Source organism: Sturnira hondurensis, unplaced genomic scaffold, assembly GCF_014824575.4.
Source record: "Sturnira hondurensis isolate 20B ecotype Veracruz unplaced genomic scaffold, ASM1482457v3 Scaffold0022215, whole genome shotgun sequence".
Taxonomy (NCBI): Eukaryota; Metazoa; Chordata; class Mammalia; order Chiroptera; family Phyllostomidae; genus Sturnira; species Sturnira hondurensis.
Genome location: NW_028094846.1, coordinates 1,759,934 through 1,776,091, shown reverse-complemented (window position 1 = coordinate 1,776,091; position 16,158 = coordinate 1,759,934). Strand labels below are relative to the sequence as shown.

The following is a 16,158-nucleotide window of genomic DNA, read 5'->3' as shown; positions in this document are numbered from 1 at the left end:
CGGGGCAGGTGAGGGATCGGCCGGGCGCGGGCTGCGGAGCTGGTGGTCCCGCGTGCCCGGGCCTTTCACCCCATCCCACCCGGGAGCTGGGTTCCAGTGGGGACGTCCCCAGGGCCCACCACAGTGGAGGTTGGGCGGAGCCAGGCCAGCACGGGAGCCCTGGGCTGGGACAGGGTGGGGACGTGGGGGCAGGGAAGGAGAAGCGCAGTTGGGGGGCGGAGGCCTAAGTACATAACGCGCTGACTTCGAGTGAAGTCAGATCAGTTGGAGCGGCTGGCGGTGACTCGTCTCTCCGCCCACCCCACGTTCCTCTTGGCTGGCCTCTACCCTGCGGCTCCTTCTGGTCACCCTGGCCACTCCCTCCGGCCTTTCTCAGGAGTGCGGCGGCCGCGTCCCGGAGGGCACGACGCCAGAAGCGTCGTTTCCTCTCCTCCGCAGGTCCTCGCGGCCCGGCCCAAACATGCTGGACGGGCTGAAGATGGAGGAAAACTTCCCAAGCGCCATCGAGACCTCGACCTCCTTCTCCTCGCTGCTGGGTGAGTCCTCCGGCCACACGCCCCCGGCGCCCGCCAGGTCCAGATCTGGAGCCCAGTTCGCTGGGACGCGCTGGGCAACAGGGGAGCTGGCGCCCCGCAGCCTGCACTCAGCTGAGACCCCGCCAGTCCCTCGGTCCCTCCTGCCCCAAACAGAGCAGCCGACAGGCCTCCTGCGCGGGGCATCGAATTCCCCAAAGCCATGAGGGCTGGGCAAGCTGGCTCGCAGGCGACCGATTTGCAAGTGATTAAAAACACCCACGGCAGGATTTTTAATCATAGAGCTGATCGACAGCTTTCAAATGCCTTCCTGTCTTCGGGGGCCCACAGGCGAGCGTGGAGGAGGCTCCTCGCGCCCACCGACCCCAGGCTTGTCTCAGCCGAGGGGCTTTTCCAGGCCGGTGGGCAGCGAAGCGCGAGGATTAGCCTGCGCGGCGGGGCCCTCGCCTAGGCTTAATTAACTGGAGCCCGAGCTCCGGCCGGAGGCCCTCCACCTCTCCAGCCTCTTCGCAGCGACCGCAGGGGAGCAACGAGCCCAGGGCCTCGACAGAACGTGCTCGCGCGGGCCCCCGGAGCCAGGCCAGGACCTCACCACACCCAGCTCGCCCTCGGCACCTTTCAAGTTTGGGGAGCGGGTGTTTCGATTGTTTTAACGGGAGGGGTTTTCGTTTTGTCCTTTACTGTGGCCTCCCTGCATCGCCAGAGCCGGTAGAGCGGGGTGAAGGCGGCGGGGAGACAGTTCGGAGGGAGAAACCGCGTGGAGAGAAGCCCCCGACTCCCCAACTGACGCGCAATCGCGTGCGCTGCGATCCCTTCTTCCAGCCGCGGTTCGGGAAACTCCCCGACTCCCCCGCCTGGGAGGAACTCGGGGCCCCGGGCTGGCCGCGTCCTGGCGCGCAGCGCGCGAGCACCTCCGCTTGAAGCGGGCATCTGGGTTCGTCCTGGGCTCCGAGGGGCAAGTCCCCACCAGGAGACGGGGCAGAGAGAGTAGAGAACCTGAGAAGCATCTTGCTGCTCTTCCTGGCCTCCATGCCTCTGCCCTATGTCGGTGACCGCCACCCTGGGGAGCTGGTGGCCAGGTCCCCGACGGAGTGTAACTGCGAAGCAACGGAGAGACAGGCCCTTTGGGGCTCCGGGCACAAGGCTACTGTTACCCCAGGGGCAAGGCTTCGTTTAAATAACTGTGAAATGTGCCAACAAAGGTGGCCAAGCGTCCCTCAGCCCCGCAAAAGCACTTCATCCCGCAAAGGGAAAAACCAGGGGTCAGGGGGTAGGGCCGAAAAGAGTGCCCCGTTTTGGGAATCGGTCTGGGGTCCGTGTGGCTCTCCCCCGCGGCAGCTGAGCCGAAGGCTTCCCGGAGTCCTGGCCAGACAGGGTGCAGGGTGTCTTCACCCCGGATTCTCCCCTATGTTTTCTTCTTCTCTTTATTTCGATGCCTGTTAATGATGAAAAGCACATTTGCAATTTGCAGCCGAGACTCAGCAAATGGGGGTTCGTTGGTTTGAGCACCCCGAGTTTGCCTGAGGCGAGATGGCATTTTCCTGTACACATGGGACTTTTTAGAAAGCAAAGAGAAAAAAAAATGTAGTCTTCCCTCAAAGAAATAAACATAAAAAATTCAGAACTTCGTTTTTAGCAAAAGACGAACCCAAACAAAATTCTTTGTACACACTCAGCTTTACCAAGGGTCAGCAGAGGTGAGCACAGTGAGCGGCTTCATGACTGCGGTAGACCCGGGAGAACGGATTTATTGGAAGTCTAATTTTGCAGGATGCGCGCGGGCCCGGGTAGGTTTGATAATTAAAGGCTACTTAGGGATTTCCTCTCCCTCCTCTGGTGGAATTTAAACCTTGCCTGTGTGTGGAAGCGCCGCTCAATTTGATTTTTCTCTGTCTCCAAACCTCGGCCGCCTGGTTGAGCCGGGGTTTTCCACTGGAGGGGACTCGGGGCGTCCGCGGTGCTGAGCGCCGGGAGCGGCGGCGGGTCGCGGACCGCCGTGGCTCACCCCCGCGCTTCTGTCGCTGCTGCAGGCCGAGCGGTGAGCCCCAAGTCCGTCTGCGAGGGCTGTCAGCGGGTCATCTCGGACAGGTTCTTGCTGCGGCTCAACGACAGCTTCTGGCACGAGCAGTGCGTGCAGTGCGCCTCCTGCAAAGAACCCCTGGAGACCACCTGCTTCTACCGGGACAAGAAGCTGTATTGCAAGTACGACTATGAGAAGTGAGTGTCCGCGCCCCCCCCCCACGCCCGCGATCGCCGGCGGCCCCCTTGCGGGCTTTCGTTCTGGGAGGCGCAGGGGCACCGGAATGCCCAGAGGCACATGGCGTCCTTTCCCCCAACCGGAGCACTTCTCTGGAGGCAGAGAAATGCCCGGCCCCGGGGACAGACGCGCGCCAGGGCTGCCCTCTGTAATCCGCTTGCCCGGTTTTCAGTCCTCTGGGGTCCCTATCCTGACTTGGGGTGTCCATCAAGTTTGCTCTCCCCAGCCCGCCTTCCCTGAGGTGCCCTGCGGGGTGCCGGTGGCCCCTGTCTCCTCGCTGGTCCCTAGCCCACCTTACCCACGTGTCTGTGCCGCTGGTTCCCTGCACCCTGCCCCTCGAGGAGGCCCAGCGGTGAGGCTGTAGGGGGAATCCCGAGGCGGCGGGTCCCCTGCGTGCTTTTCTCAGTCTGCTTTGTCTGCTGGGGTCCTGACAGACTGCGTGCGCTTAGAAATGGCGCTGCGGCCCCTCTGAGCTCAGGGCCCACACCCCCGGTTTGTCGTTTCTCTCCTTGTCCTCTGCCCCTCCCTTCCCCATTTCTACAAATGGGGTGCAGGGCCACCGGCCTGCATGGAGGCCGGCTGAAGCCCTGGGCCGCTGCCCCACGGGTGCCTCTTCGGAGACCCTCCGGGTGTGCGTTGGGGTGGCCACCGCGGGGGCGATCCCCCCGCCAACGTGAGCGCCGCCCGGAGTGTTTCGAGGAGCACTTGGGGGCAGGTAGTTCAGAAAGTGGATTACTTCGAATCTCGACTTCTTTGGTGCCTAAAGCCTCCCTCCGTGAGGCTGGGGAGTGGGTTAGGGTCCCCAGGGGGCTGGAGTGGCTTTGAGGAGCTGAGGAGAGGGGGCTGCTCTCCTTGTCAAAGTGGCTAATTAACGGGGACAGCGACTTTAGCAGAGCCCCAGAGGGCATTGAAGGACCGGAAGGTGGCTGAGAAAGAGGCCTCTGTTTTTTGTGCACTGGGACTGGTCTGCATGACCCAGCGGGCGAGCCCGCGGGTGAGGTCCGCATTTGTCACCGCTGAAGGGGGGGGGACAGCCCTCGGTGCCGAAAATCAAGGGCGGGTCAGTGTGCGTGCCAAGCGGTTTTCTCCCCGTTATCAAAGCCACACAATGACCGGGGCAGGGGTGTGTGCAGAAGTCTCCAGGTAACAAAAGCACCGAGGAAAAACAAACACGCGTGTATCCTTCTCCGCCTCTCCTAGTCGCCCTGTTTGCGGCGGCTGACACGGGTCAGGGCTCTGAGACGTGTGACCACAGGCAGAATATTCTTTCTGCCACTCAGTGCTGCTTTGCCAGGATATACTTGAACTTAACCCCCTGTGCGTAGCGTACTGGGCATTTTGTGATTTATTTTGAAATGCTGACTCCATTTTCAGCACAAAAAAAATATGCATGTTTGACTTGGGACGAGCTGGACACCACAGAGCGATAGAACGGAACACTCGCTGCCACTTCCCAGAGTGGCGATCGTGGCGAGTGTTGGAAGGCAAACAGACCTGCATCTGCCTGTTTATTGCCACCGTGTCTGGGTGGAGAGTGCAGTTTTGAGAAAATTCAGCCAGTCTTGCCCACACAGCCCCCAGTTCCACCGCTGGATCAAGCATCTGGTTGGTGGCTCCCACCCCCCGCCCCGGCTTGTGTGGGGGGGTGGTCTGTGCAGGCCCAGTCTTTATCTTGCTGCTTACAGACCATCGCTGCGATGCCCACCCCCCCTCGGGCAGAACACTGGCGAATTCACGAGGATTGGAGGATTTGGGTTGTGGATTTTCTGTTCTGTTTGTTAACGGCAACGACAAAAAAATCGCAACTCCGAACAGGCCGCAGGGTCAACACAGCTGTCCTGCCAGCCGAGCCCGCCCTAAGGAAGCCGGGCTGTGTCAAGAGGAGGAACAGTTGTCGGAGGCCCTTCCCACAACAATGCCCTTCCCACTCCAGCCCCTCCGATGAGCCCGCTTCCAGTCACTTCTCCCCCGACAAAGCTCTTTCTGTGGAGGGAAAATTGCAGGGATCAACTTCGCAGCTGTTGACCAGAACCCGGAGGGTTTTAGAGAGGCGTGTGAGCTGTGCCGTTCGGAGACGTGCGGACGGTGGTGCGGGGAGGGCTTCCCTTTCGATTTCAGCGAAGGTTCCGGAGACACAGATGTCCGAAATGGGGTTGCGGGGACTCCGAAGCTTGTGGCACGCTCTCGGCACTTGTCTGTGCCAGCCCATTGGTTGTCTTTTTTTTTTTTTTTTAGCTTACTTTTATTTCTTTCCCCCCTCCTCCTCAATCTCCCAGCCCAGTCCCCGCTCCTTCCAACAACACAGGGTTTGAATAGACTCGACTGACTGCGTGGTGTGAGGGGAGGCTTGTTTCTTTGTTTTAAAACTGGGCTCAGGACAAACTCCTTCATTCTTTATTATTGGCTGGAGCTGCTTCGGCACACCGGGCGAGGGCTGGGCGACAGGAGAGCACAGAGGAAGGGGCGCAGCCTGCCTTCAGGGGGCGTGTGGCCCGGCCCTGGCCCCGTCCGCGTGGTCCCGGCCAGCAAGCCTCTCTCACAAAGCCCCTTTGCTTAGAGTGGGGGGCTTGGGATGGGACAGAGGCTGTCCGGAGTGGCCAGGTGTCTGCCCCCTAGAGGGGCCCGATCCAGTTTCAGATAACACTTTCGACACAGACAGCACGCTCCCTCTTTAACAAGTGTGTTTGTGAACCTGAGCGTGCCTTTCTCGTGGGATCCGGTTAAGATGTGGGGCCCAGCGAAGGCATACGGAGAGGAAAATCCGGCTGAGTGCGGGGCGCTGGGACAGTGATGGTGGCAGAGTGCAGGGCGCTTATTTCCAAAGGCACTTACTGGTCACTCCGCCGAAACCCATGAAATTCAAACGCTGCTCCTGGGCACGAAAATGGAAGAGCAGGTAGCCCGTGCGCATTCTTTAGGGCAGGCCAGGAACTCCGCAGGAACGAGGCAGGTTTATCCTCTCTGTGTTGGCCGTCCATCCATCGTGTGTGCGGTCTGGCCGCTGGGCTGTTTTGCATGTGAATTATTAGCTGCCTGTTCACGGTGCCAGGCAGCCTGTGACAAAGCGGAATTTCTGCTCCATCAACTCATTGCGACACCTTCTCGATGTCAAGCCCTGAATTTGACTAATTAAAAAAAACCTGGGATTGACAAGAGAGGCATCGTAGGCACCCAGCCATCCATTTGACAGCCGCAGAATGTCTGGTTAAACATTTCTGTCCTGCACTATGACACCCTGAGGAGAAATTTATCTTCTGCTCATCCAAAACAAATAAGCATTTAAGGCCGGAGTGGAGAACGCTGATTTATGAAGGTCCAGACATGAGGAAGTGGACGTGACTTTTATTGCTCTCGACATGTCATCTGAGAAAAATGGTCGGTCAGGTGGGGTGATGTGTGTACAGGATCGCAGAAGGATGCTGGAGGTGGGGACGTTGGGAAAACTGGGCACAGCCCTCTTCCACGCTCCCGAAAGTCCGCAGGCAACCAAAATATTCTCCAGCCGAGGGGGCTTCTATTTATGTAACTGCTGGTCCCAATTTCACTGAGTCCCGTGATCTGTTTACTTGGGAGTTTTCCCTAAATTGGTTCCCAATAGATACTGCAGTTGGACGGCAGTCAGGGATGGAAGAGGCTGCTGAGTAACGGGAATGCGGTGACGGGGTAGAGGGGAGCCTGCCGGAAGTGCTCCCGCCGTTAACTCAAGTCGATGCTGTGTCCTTCTCGGGCCTGGAGGCTTCACCCAGGCAGGGCCCGCCCCCTCATATGGGAGGTTTATTATCGTCCCTCTGGTGGCTGTGGACAGCGTGGGGGCGGTCTGGGATCTGATGGCTGTCATCGGGGCCGCTGTCCTCACATCGTCACTCCCCGAATGACAGCAGGCCTCGGGAAACCTTTCTTCCAGGGCCCGGCCTTGGTTGCCCCCTTCCCCCCACCGCCGCCTTGCTTTTGGATCAGAAGGATTTCCTGCAGAGAAGGACCGACTGGGTCTCGGCGCACGGTGCTCTCAGAGCGTCCTCTGTGGCATCTTTTTTTTGACCTGCTGATTGGCAGCTCCTCGGAGAGAGAATGGCGGAGCTAATGGCCTCTGTCGGGACCCGTGATGAACCAATTCTGCATCCGGTCAAAGTCCTGCAGGAAGCGAGTGGAGGGAAGGCAGTTAGTTTGCTTTTGTTACTGGGAGATTAAAAGTGGGCACCCAGGTCCCCCAAAGAGCGGCCGCAGAGGACCTGACAGAGGCCATTGTCCCATTTTCGCTCCGCTTTGTGTTGCCGGCCCGGCTCCCGGCAGAACAAAAGGGACAGAACGTGAAAACTCAAACACAGCCGGGCAATAAACGGAGGTCGGTGCTCAGGTGCTGGGGGGCTTAGCCCGGAACACGCATCGCCGTCCGCAGCCGTGGCTGTGTGTTTTATTTGGGGGGCGATTGGAAATGGTCCTCGCTCAGGGGCGCTTTCTTTGTTATTATATGTGTTGGTCGCTGAGCGGGACTTTCTTGGGATCGAAGACTTAAAATTCTGCAACAAAACCAGATGGCGGGAGCGGAGAGTGACGGAATCCTGGGACTTGGAGACGGGCATCGCCTCCCAGAGCCGGCTCGTGGGGCTCCTTGGGTTCTTCCACAAACGGTGCACACACCGTGCCCATCTGGGACCCTTATCACTCACGGGGCTGGGGCTATTGGGGTCCCGATGTCTGTGGCCAGAGCGTTCCCGACAGTTCCTTGTTTGTCCTGCTTTGTAGTTGGGTGTTTCTTATGTGTGACTCTTGTGTTCCCCCAAACACTGTGAGTGGTGTGAGAGGGGGTTCTGGGGGATGTTTAGGCGACGCTGAAGAGGTGCGGAGTCTCCAAGGGGAGCAATTCCACTTATTAAATCATCAGCTAATTAGTGCGCCCGGCCAGAGGAACTTTGGGGGCCTAGTGTTCAGAAGTGAGAAAGTGAACAAGGATTTAGAATGCATGGCGGTCCCGGAACCTTATGAAAGCTTCTTAGTCGCCTACACAAAACGGCGCCGTTGAGTTATGTCAAGTTCCGACGACCCCCGACTGAATCACATTCACTGGGTTATTAAGCCCAGTTGTACGACCGAGGGACATGAATCGTGGGGGGTGGGGGACGTGCCGTCACTACCTGCCCAGAAAGACTTAAAAATGATTTCTGCCGTCACCACGGACTCTTGGCTGCACCAGCCCCTCAGGTTTTTTTTTTTTCCATCTCTCACATGGGTTTCTAAAGGCCTCTCACATCTTCGGAGGGGAGTTCCCGATGAGCAGGTGCGCTGAGAGGTGGGGGAGCCAGGCGGCAGCATGCCTGCCGCCCCCCCCCCCCCCCAGAGCCTTCTGGATCTGGTCTGGGGCACTCGGTAATCTCAGGAGCCAAGTGCAGAGAAGGTTCTGGAGGAAATACCACCGCAGGACAGAGGACAGAGGCCCCACCTCTGTGCCCTGCTTTTGGAACCACAGAGAGCCTGGCTGGGCGTTCTCCGGGTTGACGTCTGCCCCTTCTTGTCTTGGACACGTGGGACGCGGGACGCCTCCGTCAGGGGGCCACACGCAGAAGCAGCCGAGTCGCCAGCGACCACTGTCGGTCACGGCTTTGTGTCTCTGTTTCACAAGTGAGAGGAGCCTGGGCCACTGTCCTGCTGACGCAAAGTAAACGCCTTCCAAATGCCACAGTGTTATTTCAGGCCAGCACACTCATCCGTCTGTGTTTTTAGCCACGATGAAGTTAATGAAACAGCCCCGGCCCCGGCCCCGGCATTCATTAGGGGCAGAACTGGGGCTCTGCGGGCTGATGGAGGCATAAGTGCTCCAATCTTGTCTGCTTTCGCACTCTGGGAAAGAAAGAAAATGTGGCTTAGGGCAGGGACTGCCTTTTCTCCGGGGTCAGACTGCCGTCGGAGTGCCCCGGAAGCGCGGGGTGCTGGTGACGATGCTGCTCGAGTGATCGCCTGGGGTCCCTCCGGTGGGTGTCCCTGGCCCCATCGCAATTGGCCTCGTCAGGGCCGTTAAACACGGGTTTCTAAAACCCGCCTGTGTGCTGGGCTTGGCAGCGGTGACCCGCGGTGGCCCAGCCGTCCCCAGAGCTTGTCACCCGCTGCCAGGCGTGCTCGGCTGAGCTAGAATTTAGTGAAACCTCCGCCGCGGCTGCCGCCTCAGTGCACCGTCACGTCCTAACAGCTAAAAATGCCACAGGGGCCGAGCTGTTCCCGGGCAGCCCTTGGAAGTTGAGCGAAGGGGCGTGGTCTCTTCCAGCCGTGCAGGCAGCCGGTTGGGGGACCCTGCGTTTGGACCACAGGAAGCCTGCTCGCCTTTTCCGCCTCCCCAGGCTCCCTCGGCTCTGCACCCTCTTAGAGAGGTGTTTTGTCATCGTCCCCGTGGAACAGACGAGCCCCGGCAGACGCCGGCCACTGTGGGCCGGACGGCCTGGTCTGACCGGCCCAGTGAGCATCACCGGGCACATGCCACACCGGGTGGGGAGCAAGCAGCTTTATGGTCGTTCCTGTGGACAGTGATACAACAATCAATCAGTAATAATAATAATAATACGAGGACAAATTGTGTGTCTCCCGTACACACAGTGGTCGACCTACTGTGTGCCCGGCCTGTGTAGGCAGCGGTCGCATCTGGTCCCATCCCGTTCTGCCCCTGCCCCCACTGCACCCCTGTGTCTGCTGGAACTCTGTTTACGTGACTCACGCAGGCATCAGAGGTCACCAAGACCACGTCTGGGGGACTGCCTCATGTCCTGCCTCACCCGTCCTCACGGACTGCTGGTCATCCCGGTCGTTCTCTCCTGGAGGGAGCACATGAGGCTTTTCGACGCACAGAATGCTGGTACCTGGGCCCCGGAGCAGGGCTCAGCTCTGTGATGCTGAGCTGAGCGCCACCTTGTGGCTGTGACCCTGTGGGGGACCATTCGGGGCCCCTAGACATCTCTCTGAGCGCCCCCCTGCCCCCTGCACCTTGGAGGATAGGGGTTATGTGCTGCCCCTGGCGGTGGGTGATTTTTGGCGGGTCAGAGTGGTGCCGGGCCTTGATGCCGTCCCCAGAGAACCAAGGGGCCTCGTCTTTTGCTGCAAAGCCTGGCTGGTTTCCGATGATATGAAACCCATCCCTCGCTCCCGGCCTGTTGCTGCGTCTCTGGGCAAGTGCTTCTCCGGCCTGGGACGCACCATCCTCTCGAGCCCCAGGCCCGGCTGCCGCGAGGAGAGGCGGTCTCTGGAGCCGCCACCGCCTCCAGTGACCTGGCACTCAGGATCCCGCTGCTCCCCCTGCCCCCCCCACTGTCAGGCCTCAGGAGCCTTTAAAAGGATTGTTCAAAGCAAAGCAAAACAAAACACCCCTCCTGAACTCTGGATTAGCCTCTTAATCGCTTAAAAGTTCCTTTAAATGCCAGACGCTGGGCTCCTGGGGACTGTCCCCTGAACCATATTTTCGTTCTTTGCATTGTTCTCATGCACTGTGCAGCAGATGAAGGCCGGCCCCCCCTCCCCCGGCCTGGAACTGTCCCCTCTCTGTGAGCAGGAGGGTCCCCATGCATCATTGTTGGGGGGACCTTGCCAGCAGCTCCAGGTGAGGAGGGGTTGATGTCTTTGGGGACAGGATGGGGCCCAGACAACGGTGCAGGCAGTGGAGAGGGGATGGTGTGGCTTGCACAGTTTTGGGGAGTTTGGTTGTTACCAGCCCTCTTCCAGGTGCTGGGGAGAACCAGGTGTGGGGGGGAGGGGCCCCAATGGCCTGGATTTGAAGGCCCTTCCTTGCCCTGGGACTCAGGTGGTTTTGGGGGTCCTCTGTCTGGGACCCAGTTTTTATTCATGCCCTAGGCATCACTGTCCCATCACGGTCCAGAGGTGGATTTTACGGCCACTTGGGCCTTTTGCCTGGTGCTCTAACCTGTGTTTCAGCCTCCTCTGCAAACAGCCTTGTCCACGCATCCCACCCCTGGTCCTTTCAGGCTTCCTGCCCCCAGGCCAGCTCCTAGGGCGGCTTTCTGGTTTCCACCGTGGAACAAATCCTTTTTAACTGGCCCACGGAGCACTGCCGTGTCCTCTGCCGCCTCCCCTCACCCGCTTCCCTCCCGCCCCCCTCGCACCACGATGGTGTGACCCTGGTCATGGGGACACAGCACGGCGTGCCAGAGACACCTGCCACCGTCAGGACCATGGGGAGGGCTTTGGAAGCCCAGAGGTGGGAGCATCCCAGGAGGGCCTCCCCGCTCGTTTCCGGGTGGACTGTGCCGGGGTCCCCCCGTCCCTGTCTTCCCTGGGACTCTGAGCCCCTGCATCCTTGGGTTCCGCTGCAGCACAGGTCGTCCCACCCCACCCTGAGGACCCCCGCTCAGCCTCAGCTCTCATTGTCTTATGCTCTGACCCCCTTTTCTGAGCTTTTACATTTCAAAGTGCCCTGGGCGCAGACGGGAGCGTGCCCGCAGCAGCGCACCACAGGCCGCCCGGTTGGGGGCTCACGTCATGAAATGATTCGCACTGGGATGTCCGTGACTGTTTGGTTTTCTTCCAGGGACACTTCCAGCCGGGAGGGTGTTCACACGAAGGAATGGCTATCCTCCGAGAGAACTCTGGGCCCAGGAGTGGGCCCGTGAGGGAGGCACTTGGGGGCAGAATGCAGACAGCCCCGGGCAGGGTGCGTGCCCGATTGTGTGAGGCCGGCAGTTCCCCACCCTCATTATGTCTTTGGGTGTTATTTTGTTTCTGCTTTGTATTGCTTGAGATCTCCCATTTCTTTCCCTTTTCATTGATACTGATATTTTATTTATTATTGTTATTTTTAATCCTCACCCAAGGGTATATTTACTGATTTGAGAGAGAGGGGTGGGAGAAGGAGAGAGAAACATTGATTGGTTGCCTCCTGCACGCACCCTGACCAGGGATTGAACCTGCAACCTTTTGGTGGTAGGGAAATGCTTCAACCCACCTTGCCACCCAGCCAGGGCGGTATCTGCCATTTCAAACGTCAAGTCCATCGATGGAAGGGGGTTAGCCAGGTGGATGTGGGTAATGGGGGCCCTGCACTGCACTCTCTATTCCTAGAAAAATAATTTGAAATACATGCCCAGAGATGTCCAAGCCACAGTGTCCTCGTTTATACAGCGGAATAGAACAGTAATCCCCTTATAGGGTTCTGCCGAGAATTACGTGAGATAATGAAGGTAAGAAGCCTTCTGGGGAGATATGCAGAACTATGCAGAGTTGGGTATTCTCATTGTTTTTTTAAAAAAAGATTTTACTTATTTATTTTTAGAGAGAGGGCAAGGCCCAGAGAAAGAGAGGGAGAGAAACATCCGTGTGTGGTTGACTCTCGCACGACCCCTACTGGGGACCTGGCCCGCAACCCAGGCATGTGCCCTGACTGGGAATTGAACTGGTGACCCTTTGAGGGTTAATTTTCTAAGATCTATCACATGTAGTGTCTGTATGGGACCTCACGATAAAGTTACATATTATGCAGGAGCAGTTATTTCCTTGCGTTTTGTCGTGGGGGAGACCGCCACTCAGAGAGGTGACCGCCGCCCCCCCCTGCCCCGCGCCCCGCCCCACTGCTGGTGGTGGGAGGAGCCTCGGGCGGTCCCCAGCCGCGGGCTCTGGGCCCAGCGGCCTTCCCGCTAACTCACACCATCTGCTGCTCGAATTCTGGTGTCACACCCGGTGAGGTCACAGTTCTCGGTTTGTCCCGTTGAACCAGCTCTCGGAAAACACGTCCCCACACCTGCTGGATGCTCGAGCGGTCAGCGGCTCCCGCACGATGTGATTTTAAAGGACGCTTTTTGGATGTGGGGGTCACCTGTGTGTTTGTGTGTGAACCCTGCCCTGTGTGCGCATCTCTCCCACTTGTCCGGCCCCCTCTTGTCCCCGCCCGTTCCGTCCTCGCCTGTCCCCACGGTCCCTCCAGGGCGGCTGCTCTTCCCACCAGCAGACTGACAAGAAGGCCGCGAGAGCCGGCGTGCCTCCAGTCTGGCTCCCAGAGTTGCTAACGGTGACCTCTTTCCTGTGTGCGTCTTGGGCGGCAGGGCCGTTAAACCTCAGAGCCAAGCCTTCCGGCTGTAGCTCCCCTTGGGACCACCCGCAGCTGTTCATAGCCCCTCTCCAGGCACTACCCGGTGAAGGGGCCTATGTTTTCAGACGTCCGGGCCCAGCAAGAAAGCGTCCCACTGTGCCCGCGGGAGGCCCGTGGCCGGCACTGTCCCTTTCCTCGTGTTGATTGCTCGGCCAGCTGCCCTGGAAAAGGGACAATGGAATCTTGGTTTTTAAGGACATCAAGTATTCCTGAATGGTTTCTCTCCCCTGTACCAGCCCTGGGTTCTCTTCAGTGCGGTCGCTTTCAGAGAGAGGGAATGTCCGTCTGCCTTGAATCTCTACGGGAGGGGAGATTGGGGGTAACACGCCGGAAACCTGGGATGCCCTTGCCTGGCTGACTGTGGATCTCTCAAACCTATAATCCAGGGGAACCTCACAAACAGCGGGTTCCGTAGTTAAATCGCTCACTCGCCTGTGGCGTCGTCCCACAGACGTGGAATTCCTGTGTGTGCCGGGCGTGCGGAAATGCATCAAAGCGCATCGACGATCTCGGGGAGGCTGCGGAGAGACGCAACGAAGCAGGAACTCCAAAGTCGAGGGCGATTGTTTTGTGATGAGTGCGGCCTGCGGGGTGGAGGCCCGGGCCGGCTCCGTGTGGCGCTGCACCCGTTGTGGTTTGCACGGCACTTGCCAGGCTCTGAGGCGCACGTTTGCTTGTTGGGTCGTTGCCTGTGTGTGTCACCAGATCGCAAGCTCTGTGAGGACAGGGACTGGCCTGTTTTGGTAACATTCGGCTTTCTTTGCCTCTCTTACCCCTAGCATCTTGTACGGCACTTAATGCATGGTGGGCCTCAGGCGAAGGCATGCTGGTGCAATGGGTGAATTAACCAGAGAATGACAGGCCACAGAAACCGCCTGACAGAGGAGGCGGCAGACCATGAACCAACACACACGCGTGCATTTCAAATTGCGGTCCGTGCTGTGAAGATGAAGTACATGTAGCAAAGCAGAACCCAAGTCACTTGCTCCCTGGGACCTCAGGACAACTCTGAGAGGGGCTCCCGGACTGGGACGCTGTCTCCTTGTTCACCAGGCCACTCGGTTGGTGGCCACTCCGTTTTGCAGTCTCATCCACATGGTTGGCTCCTCTGTGTGCTCCTCCACGCTGGAGGCTAGAGTGACCTCGTGGGTAACCGTGGGCATCTGGAGCCCTTGACCTTCCCTCCCACCTTTCCCTCCACTTTGGCCGCTCAGACCTGGGCAGATTCTTTGACCTCGAAGATGATCCCATCTGCCCCTGGTGCCTTGATCTTGAGCCCCGGGATGTGGAGTGGAATCACAGTGGGTACAGGGAGCAGGGAGCACTTCCCTAGGTCAGGTCTGTGGCTGCCAGACCCAGGTGGCCCTGGGAGAGCCAGGGCCCCGTGGCAGGGGACAGGGTCACAAGGGGCCGGACCTCTTCACTGCGCAGGGAAGGAGCCTGGGGCTGGTGTTACCAAAGAAGCCGAATCCCAGTGGCCCTGCTGCTGTGACGATGGCTTATTCAGTACCATAGACAGACACCCGGCTGACTCGTGGAATGGATGTCTCTACTTGTGGACTGGTGTGGACCAAGTTCAAGGGCAGTAGGAGGGAGACCTAGCAGAAAAGCCGCAACACAAAGGGCAACACTGAGCACTGCGTTACCTTGAGGTCCCCTGTGGGTAGAGGGAAGAGTGAGGCCAAGCGGACTGCGCCCTTTCAAAGGGCAGCACGGCCACGGGGTCGGCTGGAAGGCGTCCGGAGCCACACTGAGTTCCTATCAGCTCAGTTAAACATCCATCCCTGGCCCCTGCCCCCACTTAATTATTAAGGGATTAGACAACTCCCCCAGGGAACGCCCTTAGAAATTTAATGATGTGCGTGTGGCAGCGGCCCAGCCCCTAGGACGGGGTGACTTCAGCTTCGCCTGGACGTGCTGCTTTGTCAGAGGGGGGCGCAGGTTTGAGGCTCCCTTGACCTGAAATAGGGGAGGGCCCCCCGTCTGCCAAGTCCCGGGCCAGGAATGCAGGGGCTCCCATTCCTGACGATGCTGAACCAGGTGGAGCTCGTGGCCGGGAAGAGATGCAGGGAGGACTTGCCCTGCCTGTGGCCCCACAGCTGGCTGTGGCTCTGTCCGGCGGTCCCACTCTTGGTCAGAATGGACAGTGTTTGCAGGAGGGGCGAGTGGACAGCCAGTCGCCCGGGGCCTTGCTTGGTCTCTAACTGTGTGTGAGGGGGTCAGTCCCTTACAGCTTCTGAAACCCGACACGTGGGCTTTTAATGGCCCCTTTTTGGGTGGAACACACACACACACACACACACACACACACACGGGCACGCTCTCTTTCCCCGGGAAAATGAGGGTATGTCCATGTGACGTCACCAAGAGAGGTCGGGGTGTAACCTGTGGCTGGAGAGCCAAGTCAGTGCCTCTTGGTTTCCATGGGGACCCAACCCCTGTCCTTGGACTCACCAGCACCAAGAAGGGGGCAGTAACTGTGCCGGTCAGCCACGACCAAGCTCAAAGGCCCAGGTCATCGTCCAGTGTTCCGGATGAGCAGGTCTGCACTGGGGACTGCAGTGGGTGGGGGTGGGGGCATCCATAGATTTTATCAGACCCTGGAAGCTGCCTGTGACCCCAAAGTGGCTAAGAGTTTGTGGCCCAGAAGAAAGGGAAAGGATTAGGTACCCGTGGCGTAGAGATGACAACAGCGTCTGAAAGAATGACAGAAGACAGGCCTGCCCCCCACTCCATCCCCCACACGGGTAGGGGTTCAAATCCCAGCCCCGTTCCTTGGCCGGTTATCCTCCGAGATGCCTGCCTCCCTATTTCAAAAGGGCAGAAACAGCACCTTTACGCACCGGACAGGGATGGGAGGTGGTGCGTGTTTCCACAGCATCGAGTGAAGATCCCCCATAGTCTCCAGCTAATTACACTGACCACTTACCCGCTAATGGGTAGCGATGCCCGCCAGTTGTCCTCGGTGCCCACGTGGGCAAGTGTGTTCTCGCACCAGCGGCTGGCTCCTCGCATTGCTTTTAAACCCCAGCACTAGCTTCGTGTGAGTTCTCAGTGGACGTCCCTGACGTGTGAGAAGGGCGTGGCAGCCGACAGATTGCCCTGGAAAGTGAGAACCCGTGTCAGACGCAAGAAAGGAAAATCCAGGCGCAGAAGTTCTTGCTCTGGGAAGGGGCTTGACGAAACAGGTGAGATCTACTGCGTCGTCGTTCATGCGAACGGACTGATAAACTCAAGCCGCGGGCCAGCGGTCTCGTTGCTTACGTGAATCCTAAACTGAAGAATAATTAGCA

At 58.8% G+C, this 16,158-nt stretch overlaps 1 protein-coding gene across 1 annotated transcript in view; it reads left to right on the top strand.

Moving 5' to 3' along the window:
• The first annotated feature begins 246 nt into the window (after nt 1–246).
• The window catches only part of LMX1A (LIM homeobox transcription factor 1 alpha), a 100,395-nt gene continuing 84,483 nt past the window's right edge, over nt 247–16,158 (top strand). Inside the window, exons 1-2 of the mRNA XM_037035189.1 lie at nt 247–536; nt 2,564–2,750. Coding sequence (XP_036891084.1) covers nt 461–536; nt 2,564–2,750 — 263 coding nt within the window. The 5' untranslated portion in view covers nt 247–460. The remainder of the gene's footprint in view (nt 537–2,563; nt 2,751–16,158) is intronic.